This window comes from Vipera berus, assembly GCF_964194415.1.
Source record: "Vipera berus genome assembly, chromosome: 7".
NCBI classification, from domain to species: domain Eukaryota; kingdom Metazoa; phylum Chordata; class Lepidosauria; order Squamata; family Viperidae; genus Vipera; species Vipera berus.
The window spans coordinates 71086339-71104713 of record NC_138209.1 but is presented as its reverse complement, the minus strand read 5'-3'; the positions used below and the strand labels follow the sequence as shown (position 1 = coordinate 71104713).

Genomic DNA, 18375 nt, shown 5'->3' with positions numbered 1-18375 from the left:
ACTAAAGGACTGTGGCCCAATCAAGCAGGCCATAGCCCAGATCTTCCTAACGGCGGTTCTGCGTTCAAGCTGAACGGAAATATCGACTCCTTTTAGATCTCTAGCCTGAAAACAGAGGCTTGAACAAGGCTAGGCCAGCACCCTAGGGCAGGGCTTTTCAACCAGTGGTACGGGTACCACCTGTGGTACATTGGCACCTGGTAGGTGGTACGCGACCATGATAGAAAAGTGGTAGCGGGGGAGGGGAATGAGCTGAACCGGTGGCAGCACCGCACAAGCCTGAGCGAGAGACGGATGGAGCTGCAGGGCTGTCGGGGCTCAGCGGAAGTGCCAGGATCAGCGCCAGGCTCCAGCTGGAGCTCGGCGCTGATCCCGGCGCTTCTGCTGAGCTCAGAAGAAGCGCCGGGATCAGCTGGAATGTTGCAGCATCTCCAGGGTCTTGTGATTTACATTCAGATGCTTGGCATCTGATTCATATTTATGACGGTCACAGTGTCCCAGGGTCATATGAAGTGACCAAAACCTGCTGCAACCACCCAGCAGACGGAAGGAGGGGGGGAATAAAAACTAAACACCCCACCACCCCAGCCAATCCTCAAAACAATGAAAACCTTGGACAGGAGGAAGAGCGCCGCCAGGCGGGCAGGCAGGCGTCTTGCTCGGCTGTGGCTTGGGGGGGCACTTTTTTCAGTGCCATTGTAACTTCGAACAGTCACCAAGTGAACTGTTGTAAGTCAAGGACTACCTGTACTTCATCACTTTTTTCCTTTTTTTTGTGGTCATCAAATTTTTGACACCTTGCTAGGCGACTGGTGGTACTCGGATGTTGCCATATCCTAAAAGTGGTACAATGGGTGAAAAGATTGAAAAGCCCTGCCCTAGAGCAGAGGTGCCCAACCTTCTGGGCACCAGGGGCTGGTTCTGCAGGGAAAGTTTTTTTCCCCACGTGGTTTTTGGGGGGCTGCCTGCATCCCACACGGGATGGGGCTTTGCTTGTTTGTGCGGACCGGTCGGTGGCATGCTGCGGCCCGGTACCGGTTCACGGACCAGGGGTTGGGGACCGCTGCCATTGAAGATGTCTAGCCAGCTTTCAATCTTTTTGACAGCGGGCTTCTATTTTAGCGTTAGATGGCCGTAGCCAAGCTTGGTATTTTTTCCCCCCAATTGATATTTCTGTCTTGGAAATAACACGCATATGCAAGATAGCCTTCCGAAACAAGATCAGAATTACAGCTTGCTAATCAACTTCTTTTTGCAAGTACTGCTATTTGGGGGGGGGGGGGGAAACACACACCCACTATCCGAATGAAGGGGGAAATACCTTTTCTCTAGAAAATAAATATTCTAGAGTCACAGGAGTGGAATGCGCCATTTATGCCAAGTCCAAGAATCTCGGATCGTGCAAAAATCCAAATGAAAGCACCGGGGACAGATTACTGTCTAACTTCGGCATGAACACGTAAAATACAGGGAATTCCATTGCTTCCTTCTGTTTGAATGATCAAGTGGTCTTATTGCCAGCAAAGTTCCTCCCACACTCTGCCCACACAGCAGTCAGCTAGACCAGGGGTCTTCAAACTTGGCCCTTTTATGACTTGTGGACTTCAACTCCCAGAATTCCTCAGCCAGCTCGTGTTCTACTCTCATCCGGTTCAAAGCTAGCAAGTTCACCTGGGGCTAGAAGACCGCTACCGGATCCGTCTCTTCCAAGCTCAATTCTGTCCTGTCTCTGCCTTTCTCTGAAGCAGCGTCTGGCTGAGGAATTCTGGGAGTTGAAGTCCACAAGTCATAAAAGGGCCAAGTTTGAAGACCCTTGAAGGCTTTTTTTTCTTGAGCAATTATTTTGGTTCATTTAAAGGCTTACTTTCTTGAACAACCCATTGTTAAAACAAAGCTTCCCTTAATATTCTATGCTTTAAAATAGATCGGTTCTTGTGTTTCTATTGGCTAAATCAGGGGTAGGCAACCTTGGCTCTTTTATGACTCGTGGACTTCAACTCCCAGAATTCCTGAGCCAGCACAGCTCAGCATGGAAAAACCTCTCCCTTTCCCCTTAGCATGGCTGGCTCAGGAATTCTGGGAGTTGAAGTCCACGAGTCATAAAGCAGGCTAGGCCTAGGCCAGGGGTAGGCAACCTTGGCTCTTTTATGACTCGTGGACTTCAACTCCCAGAATTCCTGACCTCTGCATAACATCCTTTCCTACTCTCTCGGCTTCAGTCTTCTCAGCCCCAACTCTTTAATGGGTAGCTGGGAAAGGCAGCTGCTTAAATTTGCTACAGATTGTTACTTACTAGCATCTACATTACCAAGAAAAACCAAATCTGTTACTGTTTAAAATTTTAACTCTCTCCTTGGAACCGCCTGCCAACTTCTTAATAAAGAAAGAAATGAGAGTAAATTACAACAAAATCTAAACATTTTCTAAAAAATAATAATAGTAATAAAAAAAATCTGTCTGCTTCTTCTCCAAGTCTGGAGAAGACAAGTCTTCTTAGAAGTAGTATCAGAAGTTTTGAGTCTATCCACCGTTCAGGATTAGTTGTTCTTCCAGATGCAAAGACAACTCTGGAAACTCAGAAGATTTTTTTTTTCTCCTGACAGTTCTAGTAAAGCAAAAAGAATATACCAGCTCCTGTGGCAAGGCTATAGTTGGCCATCCGCCTTCATCTAATAGTTAAAATCAAACCACCAATACCCCAGAAATAGCATGGATATATTTGATTCCCCGCCCCCCGGTTAACAGTATTTTTTTATATACTTACTAATAACTCTGCTGTTATTGATGCTTTCAAAAATGCTTTAACGTAATTATTGCTTTTAAGAAATCTGTGTTTTCTACTGTGGGTAGCTCTTTACAAACGCTTCAGATCAGATTTTCGTGGTCCAACTAATTATTTTTAATATTACTTTCCAGGTAGGTCACCCAGAACTAATTAGATTTGAGGCAGCTTAGCTTCTGTGCCAGACAGCTATTTATCTGATGAGCCGATATGCAGAATACCAAGTTTCTTCCTTGCAAATAGCGGTTTCATAACAGGAGCATTTGAAGACTGATTCCATCTTTCCTGGTTATCTGTTCAATGTTATTAGACCGAAACCCACAAGCTGGCTCTTTTTCTTTTTTCTTTTTAATAAGAAGAATCCGTTATTTCCAGGCCAATACTTAATACGTTCTAAATTTCCCGAGAAATATTTATTTATTTATTTTATTGAATTTGTATACCGCCCTATTCCCATAGGGCTCAAGGCGGTTTACAGGGCAGTTAAAACCATGAAATACAAAAAATTAAAATCAATTAAAAACAATTAAATTAAATTAAAGCCCCAAGAGTAAATCTAAAACCCAGTTAAATTAACAACCCCACAGTCTGGACCAAACAGATCAAAGAGCCAAGTTTTTATTACTGATAGCTAAAATAAAATAAAAAAATTTTTTTTTTACTTTTTAACCTGATGGGAACATTAGGACCTGTTCATACTTGCAGCACGTATGGATGGTTTCATATTTACGCATGACATAAATAGACACAAGTGACTGGAAGCAGAGGCCTACCTGAGCATCTGTAGTAGCTCCAGGAATACCATCGTCTGTACCAAAAGTCCTTTTGCAATCTTTCAGCCACTGCAAAATAAAACAGAGGCAAGCTGAAAGAGTCAAAGCAGAATCACTGATGCCTATACGAGCCCGAACACTGACAACGCATTTTGCTTGAGTCGCAGAATGTTATAATATAACCTACTGATTTAAGGGACATATTCAGGAAAAAAGTAATAAAATATACGATGCATACCTTTAAAACTGTCACTTTTTATAGTATACTTTGATGTGTAGTTTGAAATGATAAAGAAAAGATGATTGAAATAGCAATACATCATCAAAGAGATAAAAAATCTAGTCTTTTCTAAATGCAGGTCCATGTATAAAATCCGGTCCACTGATCGCTTATTTAACCTTAGTTGAATGAGCAAGCCGTGATATTTTAATTTGTAACACTAAGCCATTATGGGTGAGTTCTGATAGCTTGCTGAACCTAAAGAAAATCACATTTACATGTCGCATTGGATGAGAACCCGGCAACCATGAATGCACATGTAGGGACAGACATAAACCCCCCCTCAAATTACATACTTGTAGCACCTACGGAATTCAGTGATAGACAGGGAGGAATGTGCTTTAATTCACCAACTGTAATGGAACAAAACTTAATTATGTTTCAGACCAAGTTGCAGGCAGCTCTATGCCAGCAGAATAATGAACCTGACTATGATTATGACTTTTTTTTTTAACCTTTGTATACAAGGGAACAAAAATCTAATTTTTCATTAGTCTATTGAATTAGGGCTTTCAGTAAATGAATTAGGACGGTGCGTTTTCTGGAGAACAAATTGAATTTTCTAAACGCTAGCATGTCAATTAATGGCATGGAGCCCAACGCATCTTTCTTTTTAACATTTTTTGTTTTATTTAATGGCATCCCCGGCTCTTCTTCTTTTTTACTTCCTCTTTTACCACTTCAAGTGTCGAGCTGAATCACAATAAATAACACAACCCTGAAACATAGACCGTATCCCTACACAAAGTATTCCAAAAGGGCTGCACGGATCCCCCCAGTTATTCTTGTATGCTTCTAAGTAACACATAGGGGCAGGAGGGAAGAATAGGGGCGCTAAAACGTTCTCCCCTTAATCACTTCTATAGGTACAAGGACTGACAACGAAGGGAGCTCAAATAGGATTCTATAAATCCTACTGTAGATCCACATTCGGTGCAACGGTGGTGCGTCAACGATCGATCGCTCCTAATATCTACTTCTCATTCCCTCTACAATAAAAATATTTTTTCTGTCTTTCACAAATGCATATTAAATGAGCTGCAATTTTCCCCACATAACATAAGCAGAAATTAATTCCTATCTGTTGATGTACAGGTAGCCGTAGACTTACAGCAGTTCATTTCGTGACTGTTCGAAGTTACAACAGCACCGAAGTGACTTATGACTGTTTTTCACGCTGACGACCGTTGCAGCATCCCCGTGGGTCACGCAATCAAAATTCAGGCACTTGACCACTGACTCGTATTTATGACGGTTGAAGAGTCACGTGATCACTTTTTGCAACCCTCTGACAAGCAAAGTCAATGGGGAAGCCAGATTCACTTAACAACCGGGTTGCTAACTTAACGACTGCAGTGATTCGCTTAGCAGCTGTGGCCAGAAAGATTGTAAAATGGGGCAACATTCATTTAACAAGTGTCTGGCTTAGCAACGTAAATTTTGGGCTCAACTGTGGTTGAAGGTCGAGGACTACCTGTATTATTTTATTATTAGTCCCCAAAATTGAATATAAAATAAAAATTAAATGTAAGGGAAGGGAGAACATGGAAATGTAATCCACATGATCCTTCAGGCAAGGGGGGAGAAACTAGCTAGGCAACCTTGGCTTTTATGACTCGTGGACTTCAACTCCCAGAATTCCTGAGCCAGCCATTCTGAGGGGAAAGGGAGAGGTTTTCAAGCTGAGCCAAGCTGGCTCAGGAATTCTGGGAATTGAAGTCCACAAGTCATAAAAGAGCCAAGGTTGCCTACCCCTGGCCTAGGCTGCTTTATGACTCGTGGACTTCAACTCCCAGAATTCCTGAGCCAGCCATGCTGAGAGGAAAGGGAGAGGTTTCCAAGCTGAGCCAAGCTGGCTCAGGAATTCTGGGAGTTGAAGTCCACGAGTCATAAAAGAGCCAAGGGTTGCCTACCCCTGGCCTAGACCAAAGTAAAATCAAAAGAATAAAGCCGGTAGGAAGCTCCAGAAACCATTTTTTTTTGGGGGGGTTACTATACTCTCTTTTTGCTCTTGCACATCATCCAATATTCAGAATACCCAAATAATACAGCATCATTCTTTTTTTTCTTTTCTTTTTTTAAAATGTTTGATGGGCAGGCACTTTATTGACCTTTGTCATTCTAATGCAATAGGAACTCTTAACATGAGTTTTCTGTAATGAGGCTGTCAAATCCTGCTTACGGTTATAGTTCTGTACTCAGCCTGTCTTTCCCTGCAGTATCTCTGAATGATTAGGGCAGAGCAAAGGTGTAAGACAGTTCAGAGCGTATTTCTGAGACAAAGGAAGCTTTCAGGGGATGTCAATTACAAGTCAGTTTCCTTCCAGACAATCAAATTCTGGTTCTGAAAACGTAGTGTTCCGCTATTATTATATTTGCAAAAACTCATCATTATGCTAGAATTCTTTGGAAGTTGCTTAAAGTTCTATTCCTTTTGAAATGCTACTTATTAAAAGATTTTTTTTTTACTGCTTTAACGTTCATTTCTGAAGAAGATCCTAGCGGATGCATTCAATTTCAAATGTGAATATATGTCATATGGTCTTTGACCTCCCTGCTGTGATTCACCATCAGCCTGTGGTTTCGGCAGCTGAGTCGGACGATTCTGAAGAGGAGGAGGAGGAGGGGTTTGGAGAGCCTTTGGTGTCAGAGGAAGGTTCTGATGCACCACAGAACTCTCAGCCAGGCCCCTCCCGTCTTGTTCCTCCTCAGACCCAGCTGTGTGAGCATGAGGGATTGGAAGAAGACGATCCACAGCTGGCTCTGTTCAGGGATGCTAGGAGGCAATCTAGACGAACTGAGCAGAGGAAAGCAATGAGGCAACTCGGGAGGAGGCAATGAGAAGCCACGCCTTGGGACTGCTGTTAAAAGGCGAATGTGTGGGAGGTGCTGGTTGCTGAAGGCAACCATTTGAAGAGCTTCTGCGAGAGTCCTGGTCTGTTATTGTTTAACTCTTGTTTAACCTTTTTGGTTTAAGTCTTGTTTGACCTTTTTGGTTTAAGTCTTGTTTGAACTTTTCGTGTAACTTTTGTAAATAAATTTGGTTGGGTTAGTTCCAGCCTGTTGATTATAAAAAGGGGTTGTCCCTGACATTCAAACAGGGCCGGTCGTAGGCTGGAACAGAACACTCCCTCAATTCACACTACACTGTAGGAGAGTCCAATATATGTTATTTAAAATTCCCATGATCATTAATGTATTCAATGCAGTGTAATACTTTACTACCTGTTCAGCTGCCTCTCTTTTGGCATTGTAAGTATCCAAATGTTCTTGAAGCTCCAGAACACTGAATTTCAATGTTTCTAGTAAACCACAGGACATTAACTGTAATACAAAAAGAATGTTTAAAAACCTTATTAATTAATCCCATGCAAAATATAATATGTACTTATTTACATTTTTAAACGTGTTTCTATAACCTGACAACATCTACTAAGATTAAAGAAGTACCTCCAAATATTAAGGAAGTTGCCGGAATTGTTTATACAATACAAATTATATCTCTTGTTAATATCAACTCTATATCTCTGCCAGAAATAATTATTCTACATGACACATGAAAATGTACAGAAATGTACATCTAAAAAAAGAACTGTCTAGATGAGATGCACCCCCCCTTTGTTAAGTACTGTGACTAAAGAATTATCTATTAAATGATGGATTAAAATATTTGCACACCAGATATAAAAATGCAATTCATGTATTGCAGGGGTTCCTAACCGGGGGTGTGAGATGATATTCCAGGGGGTGCGAAAACCTGGGTTTTCAAAATTATAGCCTATATACATAATTCGTTGTCATTATTTCAAACTTTTGTAAGGGGTGCGAGAATGTATCAGAAGCATTCTAGGGGTGCAGGGTACAGGAAAAGCTGGGAGCCACTGATGTGTTATAATAATGCAAGATACTGAACTTGTAGGGAAGCAAATGCATAAAATTTTGATGTAAACATTTTCTTTCCTGCAGAAAAACACTGCCGTATAAACAAGCTGATAGCACAGAATGACCTGTTTGGAGTGCTAATGGGATGGGTAGCTTGGCAATGCAATGCCTGAACTGGAAATATTGCTCTATCTTTTATTTGTGAGTACTTCATTTCCCAAATGCAACTTGAGATGGGTATCTACTTTATGAAGGACAAACTTATCATTACCCTGAAGGTTACTGGGCAGTACAGACTGTTCTAATTCCAACCAGCACATGAAAAGAATAAAGACCCAGAAATAATGAATAAGTAAAAGCCAGCTATCTCACACTCACTCACACACACACACTGTTGTGGCCCTGACCCCAGAGCCTGTCCTACCCGAGGAAGAGGACTCTGAGGATGATGGGAAGGAACTGGCAAGGCCTCCCTCTCTGGGACCCTCCCCTCTGGCAAGGCCTCCCTCTCTGGGACCCTCCCCTCTGGCAAGGGCTCCGTCTTCATCTGAAGGCTGGCAGGAGCAGCCTGTGATTAGCCAGGCTGGGAGTGAGCCAGAGCAGCTGCAGCAGATGGAGAGTAGTGGAGATGAATCATGGCTAGATCCCCGAGAACGGCACAGAGCCAAGTGTTTACAGCAGCGTAGGAAGAGTAGGAGGGTCAGGGATTAGCTGAGTCACTGAGCCGCACCCCACAAGGTACAAAAGGGGGTGTGGCTGCTCTCAGGACTTTGTGACAAACAATAATTTAATCAACTTCTGGTCACATCTTCGGAATTCTGTCGGATTTACTACCTGTTTGAAACCCTGGCCTGAATTCTTGACAACGCTTCTGTACTTTTGTTTCTGGACTGTTTGCTTGGACTCATTTTGAATAATTGTTTGGAAGCTATCTCATTCCAGCGGAGCTGACTGTTTGTATTTTGCTGCCAAGGCCTTATCAGAAGGCAATTACTAAAGCCTGAGGAATTAACCCTTGCTAGTTGTGCCTGCTTGTCTGTCTGTTTGTACCCGGGGGGGGGGAGGGGGAACAGAACACACACACACTGGATTAAGGTGCTTGTGGAAAGAACACCAAGCACTTTTGAAAGTTCATTTTTTAGATCCATTTACTTGACATCGTGGAGCAATGATTTTTGTCAAGAGAGATAGAGAGAAGACAAGTCTGTTGATACCATGGGTTCCCAACTGAACAGAATATATATAGCTCAGGGTTGAACTGTGGAGTCCTTGATGCTCTCTCTTAAGTTTGGTTGTTGGCCTGCAGACATTTCATCACCCAGATAGATAACATCATCAGTGTTAGTGAGTTGCTCCCTGTTTATATATAATAGCTTGCCCTGCCAGGGTTGGTAGGATGTGGTTTTCTCCATAATGAGGGTATTGTTTTCAGCTTGTCTGGTATAAATCGCTCTCTTAAAAGCAGAAGGATTTCAATTCAAAAGAATCGAACTTAAGTACAGTGGTACCTTGGTACTCATTGTTAATTGGTTCCGGGAGGTGCGCCGAAGACTAAAAATGAGTATCAAGCAAACCACGTGACCCTTTGTTTCAGCCAGGAAAGACTTCCAGTCTGTCTCATTTTCCTATGTCAGCAACTTTCCTGGCATGGCCAACTTCCTATCCCTTCTCCATGGCCATCACCTTCTTTCAATCGCAGAGGGTCAAATACCAAATGCACGAGTACTAGGACAACATTTTCATGTCAAAATGCACCGAGTACCAAATCCGATGAGCTTTGAAGCAGTTGAGTACCAATGTACCAGGGTATTCAGATGATTGTGAGGTGAAAAAAATCGTAACTGTCTTAATCGGTCAAAGGAACACTAAATATAATAAGCAAACATAAATAAGTATTGTAGTCCATCCACTTGTGTCCCTCCACATTCAGTAACTGTTGAAAATTTCAGTGGTGCTGGGGGAGGGGGGGGAAATGGATGTATGGCTGGTCCTCAAAGTTCTAGCTGCTGTAGCATCTCCATGGAACATAGTCACAATTTGTGATCTTCTCTGCCAGTTTCCCACAAGCAGTCATTGGGGAAGCTGGCAGGAAAGCTTGTAAGTCACTTTTGGCAAGCTGGTCCCATTGCTTTTTCTACCGCCTGCAGAATCCCCCACCTGGACACAGTCTCTGCCAGCCCTCCCAAGGCCTTCAGCGGTCTCCGCTGCCCTCCAGGACAGCTCATTGCCTGGGACTCCTACCCCTTCCTGCTTAATGACCTGTGCGATCTGGGGTTATGATGGCAACCTAGAGTGCCATCACTAAGTGATGCTGTCAGGTGATGTCACCTTTTACAACTGCATCACTTAGCAACGGCAATCCCGGTTTCAATTCCTGTTTGTAGCCTTATAGTCTTCCATGTACCATGCCAAGGCTGCTTTTATTTTATAATTTCCTTTCTTTTCAAAGTTCACAGGAAACTTTGTAGCCCAAATTGCACCGTACTTGGGCAAGAGGAATATTAACAGGCTTGGAATAGCTCTAAATCTCGCTAAAGTCTCTACTTGGTGGGAGGGGGAACCCCCTGAAGCAGGCAGGAAATGGAACGGACCCTATTGGGTAGAATCCATAGAGCTTCATTCTGCCCAATAGCGTTCTTGCAATTCTACTTGTGAGCATTTTTACAGTTCTGGATTTTTTTTAAAAAAAATGTGTAGCTTTTGGAGCTCTAAGCTATTTCTGAAATTATGGCTGAGAAAAACAAAACATGAAAATCTTAGCAAAAACAATTTTAATATTTCATTTACATTGCCAAAAAAAATTGCCAATTTTTGAAATATTTTTCAAAAGGGAATGATCAACTCAAAAAAATTAATGTTAAAAATCATTAGAACAACAGATAAGAGTTTTGGATACTAAGAGAGAAAATCTGATCTGTGATATGGAGAAAACAAATATTTTTAGGCGGCTTGCAAATCATATCTTCATTTTAAACTCTTTGTACTGCAACTAATGTTGTGTGTGTGTGTGTGTGTGTGTATGTGTATGTATATCTATGGATAGATAGATAGACAGATAGATATAGAATTTCCTTAGTTTACTATTAAGAGTCCCTAATCAGAAAAGTTAGCATGTAGACATAGATATAAGATATTACCGTTTCGGCATCCACAAAAACAGTTGGGCATTCTGAATGCGTCGTCATAACTTCCAATGAACTTTTAAATTTTGTTCCAATTCGCTGCAGATTCTCACCCAGGAAACTGACCGATTCATGTGTGATGGCCCCAAATCTCCTCTGAATCACCTAAATGCAATAAAATGGCGTTTGCATGTGGGAAAAATTTAAAGGCTTTACTTATTTTACTGTAGATTCTTTCATATTTATTCTTGGCTTGATAGCAAGTACTTAAAAATTGTGGGGTTTTTTTTTGCTTTGGAGGAAACATTTAAAAGAAATGAAAATTAGAACTGCACAAACTCCCTCTTTTGTTCCCCTCCCGCCAATATTTTATTTGAGTAGGAGGCTGCCCTGTTCTATTATGACTGATGCTTTATATCTGAGACTAAATTCTCCTTTTCCATGTAACTCTATCACATGAAAGGAAGAAGAAGGGAAGGGTTGGGTGAACGAATGGATGCTAAATGACACCGAGACCCTTTTAAAAAAATCTTCTGCAAAATCTGGCAGTGAAAGAAGTCAACAGGTCAATATGAGCGTCATTCTAGACTGTGAGTTTAGAAATGGATACTGTCCTAATAAAGAGAAGAATGAAGGTCTTGGTTGTTCTTTTTGTTAGTTGCGAAGTCGTGTCCGACCCATTGCGACCCCATGGACAACGTTCCTCCAGCCCTTCCTGTCCTCTACCATCTTCTGGAGTCCCTTTAAGCTCATGCCTACTGCTTCAGTGACTCCATCCAGCCACCTCATTCTCTGTCGTCCCCTTCTTCTATTGCCCTCCACCTTTCCCAGCATGAGGCTCTTCTCCAGTGAGTTCTTCCTTCTCATTAGGTGGCCAAAGTATTTGAGTTTCAGCTTCAGGATCTGGCCTTCTAAAGAGCAGTCAGGGTTGATCTCCTCTAGGACTGACCGGTATGATCGCCTTGCAGTCCGTGGGACTCGCAGGAGTCTTCTCCAGCACCATAGTTCAAAGGCTTCAATTCTTTGGCGCTCAGCCTTTCTTATGGTCCAGCTTTCACTGCCATACATTGCAACTGGGAAGAGCATAGCCTTGACTATACGCACTTTTGTTGACAGGGTGATGTCTCTGGTTTTTAGTGTGCTGTCTAGATTTGCCATGGCTTTCCTCCCGAGGAGCAAGCGTCTTTTAATTTCTTGGCTGCAGTCCCCATCTGCGGTGATCTTGGAGCCCAGGAAAATAAAATCTGTCACTACCTGCATTTCTTCCCCATCTATTTGCCAGGAATTGAGAGGGCCGGATGCCATGATCTTGGTTTTCTTAATGTTAAGTTTCAACCCAACTTTTTGCACTCTCCTTCTTCACTCGCAACAAGAGGCTTTTTAGTTCTTCTTCACTTTCTGCCATTAGAGTGGTATCATCTACATATCTTAGGTTGTTGTTGGACCAGGTTAGATAGTTAAGAACTAAAAATGTGAATGAAAAAACATACCTGAAACAACCTAGAGAAGACATGAAATGTATAGACAGCAGAAGATCCATCTGTGTCGGTCAGCAGCTGATTAACATGGCAGCGCCAAGCCTCCTCTTCATCATCGTATGCCTGTGGTTGAAAAGCTGCCAATATGGCAGAAAGAAAAGGCGATGGTGGCGGAGAGGTCTGTACTTCTGGAAAACCATCTTGTTCTTCATCTTGGCTGCAAGTAAAACAAATATGATCATGGCAAATAAATGTTATTTCAGAACTTTGGTCCGATTACTTCTCTCCTCACCTTAGAAAGATATTACTCTCTAAGTCAGTAGTAATAAGAATACACTGAGAGAGAATACGACTGTATTAACACGCCACATTTTCAGCATGATGTGGCTTGTTTGCGGATTGCTGAGGTAGGTGGATGCATCCTTTATGACTTATTCAACAAGCCAGGACTAAAACTTTTGAGATTAGTTTAATATGTGAACTCTCTCTAGTGTAACGGTTTGCAAACTGGAGGTCATTTACCCCCAAGGGGTAATTTGGGTGCATCCTGAGAGTAATGGAACAATTTGGGATTGCTCGCCTACGGGTCGAGGATCTGGTTTTGGGACTACAACTGCTGAAAAACATGCCTGGTTCTTTGGAGGCGGGTGGGCACTGACAGTATTCACAACTGGGAAAAGGACAACTGTGTCAGACAATTCCATTATGGCTGCACTAAGCATGTTGGTGGCTTCAAATCAAATGCTGGATAAAACATTTCACCTGGATAAGCCAGAGAAGTCAGCTTCTTCCTCTTCACACCTTTCATCCAGCTCTTTCAATGCAAGAGTTACATCCTCTTCAAAAATGGATTCACTGTAACTCTCAGTAGTCGGATGCTCTTGAATTTCAGGAGCTTCTTCCAGTTCTAAGGGATCTTGGCAGACTAAGGACTCAAACTGTTCTTGCAAAGCAACTGATCCAGTATCCTCACTAGCTGTACTTTGTTCATCTTTCACTGATGAACTGCCATCCTGGAGAAGAAGAAATAATTTTCATATATATATATATATATATATATATATATATATATATATATATATATATATATATATATATATATATATATATATATATATGTATTTGAAAAGAATTGTGCATCAGTTATTCTAAATTAACAAATTCAAAAGAGTATAAACAATGTTATTTTGCTCTGAAAACAATGCCACTTAATGTTTTAGTTTTGGGTTAAAATGTCCTTCTTTGTTCAATATTTTAATTTTTTTAATATTAATGTTATTAACCATTACAATTACAGAGTTAAAACTAACACATATTAAAAATAAACGAATAAAATTTTAGAATCCAAATTTATGTATCAAATTTAGAAATGATTAACAGAGATAATTTATCTGTTTTAATTTTGATCAAATAAACCAACATTATATTCCTTTTAACTTTTAACAATTTTGATGTTTAATTCTGTCATGTCCTAGAACTTGATTTTTTTTCCATTGTTTTTCTTTGTTGTTGTTCCTTCTCACAAAGTTCTTCAAAACTTTTGAAGTCTTTTTTCTTCTCCAGTATAGGAAAATTATCCAGGCTACTCTTTTGGTATTTGACTATCTCTTTTAATTAAAACACGAGCTGGTTTCATTTGTATATGCAGTATAGCATTTTTTGCATATTACTCTAGTAGCCTGCTGTTTTAAAATCTACTTTTCAAAGTTTTAGTTTTGAAAAAAAAATTATTTCCTTTGTCAAAATTATTCAATTCTAACACTGAATTCTTATACATCTATTCGGCATTAAGCTCAATTGAATTCAGTGAGATGAATTTTTGATGAAAGAATGAAAGAAAACAGCTAGAGCTTAAGATGACTTACTGTATGTATAATTACTACCTAATGAAATTGGAGTGCTGTGGGGTAGAAATGCTAACAACTCTAAAACAAAACAGAACACAGTTTGCCAGTGATTCAACAATGGGATCGAAGAAGGTATGAGCAGCACTTGCTCATTTTTGATTTTGAGATGAGTGTTAGGGGTGAGGAGGAACATTGAAATATGTCTCCTCTCCTTACTAGCCTTCTGGAAAATGATGAAGATCCCATTTGACCAGACACTGGAGTCAGAAATTAGTAAGATCCAGGTGATGTATTGTTATTTTAAGGTGGGTTTCCCCCCCCCCCAACTTTAGGCTATCATTTCTTTTTCTTTGTTTTATCTTTTTTTTAAAGTTACTGTATTTATATTACTTTAATTTTAAATTCTGTGTGCTTTGGAGACTGGGGAGAGGCCACATAAATAAAATAAAATTAATCCTCCCATTGCAGTCAGTGGAAGTGAATTTATTTATAGTAGATACTGAAGGTACACATTTCCCATTAATAAAATCTTCTGCAGATTTCCAAAGAGATTGCATGTCACAATCTCGCACAAGTACCTGCAGAGGGCTATAGAGACCCAAGGAGAAAATCCAATATTTGATTTCTCCTGCCAAAACAGAGCCTGTGGCATACACCAGGAAATTAAAGATTGCTGTCTGTCTCTCTCTCTCTCATATCTCTATGCACACATACATGCACTCATCATCATCATCTCTGTTATTCAGTAAATGGAGGAAAATGAACTGTCTGAAGCTTTTGTGTTGAAAACTGTCTGATGTTTAATGTTGTTTCTTTAAATGGTTTATGAATAGTTAATTGGTTCAATGCAAAGGCAACATAATAATCCCAAAGGATTTTGCATCTTTTGGCACCATACAAGTTTACCTTTCCCAGGCAGCTCTAGTCACCATAGGTCAGGGGTAGGCAACCTTGGCTCTTTTATGACTCGTGGACTTCAACTCCCAGAATTCCCGAGCCAGCCATGCTGAGGGGAAAGAGAGAGGTTTCCAAGCTGAGCCATGCTGGCTCAGGAATTCTGGGAGTTGAAGTCCACGAGTCATAAAGCGGCTTAGGCCAGGGTAGGCAACCTTGGCTCTTTTATGACTCGTGGACTTCAACTCCCAGAATTCCCGAGCCAGCCATGCTGAGGGGAAAGAGAGAGGTTTCCAAGCTGAGCCATGCTGGCTCAGGAATTCTGGGAGTTGAAGTCCACGAGTCATAAAGCGGCTTAGGCCAGGGTAGGCAACCTTGGCTCTTTTAAGACTCGTGGACTTCAACTCCCAGAATTCCTGAGCCAGCCATGCTGAGGGGAAAGGGAGAGGTTTCCAAGCTGAGCCATGCTGGCTCAGGAATTCTGGGAGTTGAAGTCCATGAGTCATAAAAGAGCCAAGGTTGCCTACTCCTGCCATAGGTAATAGTAAGGGATGATAGCAATTGAAGTCCAGTATGTGGAGGCCTGCAAAGCCTTCTCTTTGGTACAATGAAAGATGTTTAGCAATTACATAAAGATCACAAAAATGACAATCTGAGTTACGTGCCTTAACGCACGTACGTGAAATGTAACAAATGCAGGCCAAATGATATATAATGCATTTACATACATTTAGAATGCATTTAGAATGATTTATATATCACATGTTGTAGCAGACATAAGTCAGGAAGGGCTCACATATTGTTTTGGAAATTTTCAAAATTCCCGTTCTTAAACTGTGCAAAATCCTATCCTAAAACTTAACAGGATGAGAGTTCTCTTGACTAGGGATTCAGCCTTCAGTCCCATTATAGCTCAAAGCAAGAATCCACCTTAAGACAATTGTAAAGCCATGGTACTTATTTTAGACTTTAAAGGTACTAGAGAAAAGGGCTATGAATGGTTAAGATCTGAAAGACTTAATTACAAACACACACACACACACACACACACACACACACACACAGACTTAAAAAATGTAAAATGAGGATCACTGCTCTGAGTTTCTGCTGGAAATGGCAAATACGTACTTAACATACTCACTGATATTTTTTTTAATCAGCTGGGAATCTTGCTCATTCCATGTATGTATTTCCATTTTTTAAATCATGCCACTAGCACACCGAGGGCTTGGTCAAGACCACTCCATTGACCAGCTGCTAACAAAGCTGGCCTGAGGTTCAAATCCCAATCAAAGCACCAATCACAAAGTGGCAAAGCGAGCATTAGAGGCAGAGGGAGGATCACAGGAAAAGAGAGCGCGTCACAGGAAGAAAATGAACCCAGAACCATCCTGCTCATCAAATCGTTCTCCGGCACCCCCAATTCATTAAAAGAACTTCAAAACTTTCTTAACCTGTGATGTGAACATCTTTAGTCTACCAATCAACCAACCAACCAACCAAAAAAAAATCATTTCCAGTAAACAATTTTTCAGCCACCACAGCAGGTTAGAAATACCGAAGTTAAATTACGTAATCAGCACGATAAAAAAATTCTTATAGACAGAATGCAAAGCTTTTATACAGTGCTAGAAAGAGGACAGATCAGCCATGCTGGAGCCCGCATTTCTCCCCACCTCAGGCAGCGTGTTGTTAGCATTATCTAGAGAGGCAACCTCCAAACATGGAGTCTCAGCTCTGATTTGAAGCACCTCTTCCATTCCAACACTGCTAGTGGAATCTTGAGATTGCAGCAACAGGTTGATGTGATCTGGTATGGCATCGTCGGCAGCCGAATCACTGTTTAGCTTGAGACAAAAAAAAAGCATCCATTCATGTTTCACAAAATACAAGTCAACGTAGGTTCACACACAAATGTAAAGCAAAAAAAAAATGCAGACATGAGGCTACCCTTTCTATTAACTAGATCAGGGGTCCCCAAACCCCGGTCCGTGGACTGACAATGGGCCACGACCTGCCAGAAACTGGGCCATGCAAACAAGTGAAGCCCTATCCGTGGGATGCAGATAGCATGCAAAACCACGGCCCCTCTGGTCCACAGAAAAATCCTTTCTCCACGGAACCGGTCCCTGGTGCCCAAAAGGTTGGGGGCCTCTGAACTAGACTGTACCTTGAGTCTATCTACTATGCTTAAAAATAACATTAAGAACTGGAATTCTCATGAGGGCAAAGATAATATAACACTGATGAAGAACGTCCCTTAGCTAACTCATCAGAAGCACTGTTTTGGCACAACTACTTTTACTCAACCTATACGAACAGATGCCTTGGCTGCCCCAAAGACTGAATTAACTATATGTCACCATTCTTCCTTCACTGCAGAATCTGAGATTCCAAAAATGCAAAAAGACTTTTGTATCATCAGTATATTATTTAAACCCAGAATAATTTCTAAATACTTTAAAGGTATTTGTTAATCAAATTGCCCATCGGAAACAGCCAAAGAATTCTCTTCTTTTTAATTTAGTTTAGCTACTCCTAACCCTAATCACAAGTGATTTCAAATAAATCAGACATTTAATTACCAATCAAAATAAATGTTATTGCATTCCACTTAAACCTTTAAGTTCTATTTCTTAAAGAGTTTGGGTCGATGTAAATTTTCTACGGTCAGTATGGTCGTCCAGTTATAAAAACGACAAGACGTTTACTTTGAAATGACAGAATCTTTCCCAGACATATTGGCCCATTAGCTTTACACTGACACATATACTCAAGAACCTCCTCATTTATACTCTATTGGTACAAACCTATTCTAAATCCCATTCTGCTACCTCTTACTTTTATTAGAAGCAAGCACTTTTAAGACAAGTGTCATTCACAGCTTAAGCCAACATTTCATGGGTAACCCCTGTGCCAAATCTAGAAACGGAGGATCAGAGCATCGTGCCCCAAATGCATAAGATGCCCACTTTTCCTGCAAATGAGAACCCAAGAGGCAGCCTTGAACATCTAACCCAAGGGCTGCTATTTTGACGCAAAAACAACCTGTCTTTTACCATTTGGGAGTGTGACAGTATCTGACTGGCACTCAGCCCTCCTTCTTCTTCCGAGGATTCGTCAGTATCTTCTTGATTGGTCAGGTTCAAGCTGGGAGTGCTACCTGAATAGGGATACTCTTGGAGAGAGGGCGTGTCCCCTTTCTCAATGCTGTCCAGGGAACGCCTACGGACTCCCCAGTTGAAGTTGTCCATGCTCTCGCCCTGAAATGAGAAGGAAGTTTATTCCAAAGTGTTTAAGCTACTCTGAGAGCTGAA

The 18375-nt window shown here is 41.2% G+C and overlaps 1 protein-coding gene across 5 annotated transcripts in view; it reads right to left on the bottom strand.

Annotated features, from left to right (window-relative positions):
- The window catches only part of FRYL (FRY like transcription coactivator), a 143974-nt gene that overhangs the window by 6951 nt on the left and 118648 nt on the right, over positions 1–18375 (bottom strand). For 4 of the 5 annotated variants that reach the window (XM_081332088.1, XM_081332085.1, XM_081332086.1 and 1 more), the window contains 7 exons: positions 18118–18321; positions 16735–16905; positions 13080–13330; positions 12330–12534; positions 10855–11004; positions 7061–7159; positions 3556–3624 (listed from right to left, as the gene is read on the bottom strand). In XM_081332088.1, coding sequence (XP_081188214.1) covers positions 3556–3624; positions 7061–7159; positions 10855–11004; positions 12330–12534; positions 13080–13330; positions 16735–16905; positions 18118–18321 — 1149 coding nt within the window. Of the gene's footprint in view, positions 1–3555; positions 3625–7060; positions 7160–10854; positions 11005–12329; positions 12535–13079; positions 13331–16199; positions 16906–18117; positions 18322–18375 lie in introns of those variants that run through there. The other variant, XR_014027030.1, reaches the window with a different exon arrangement.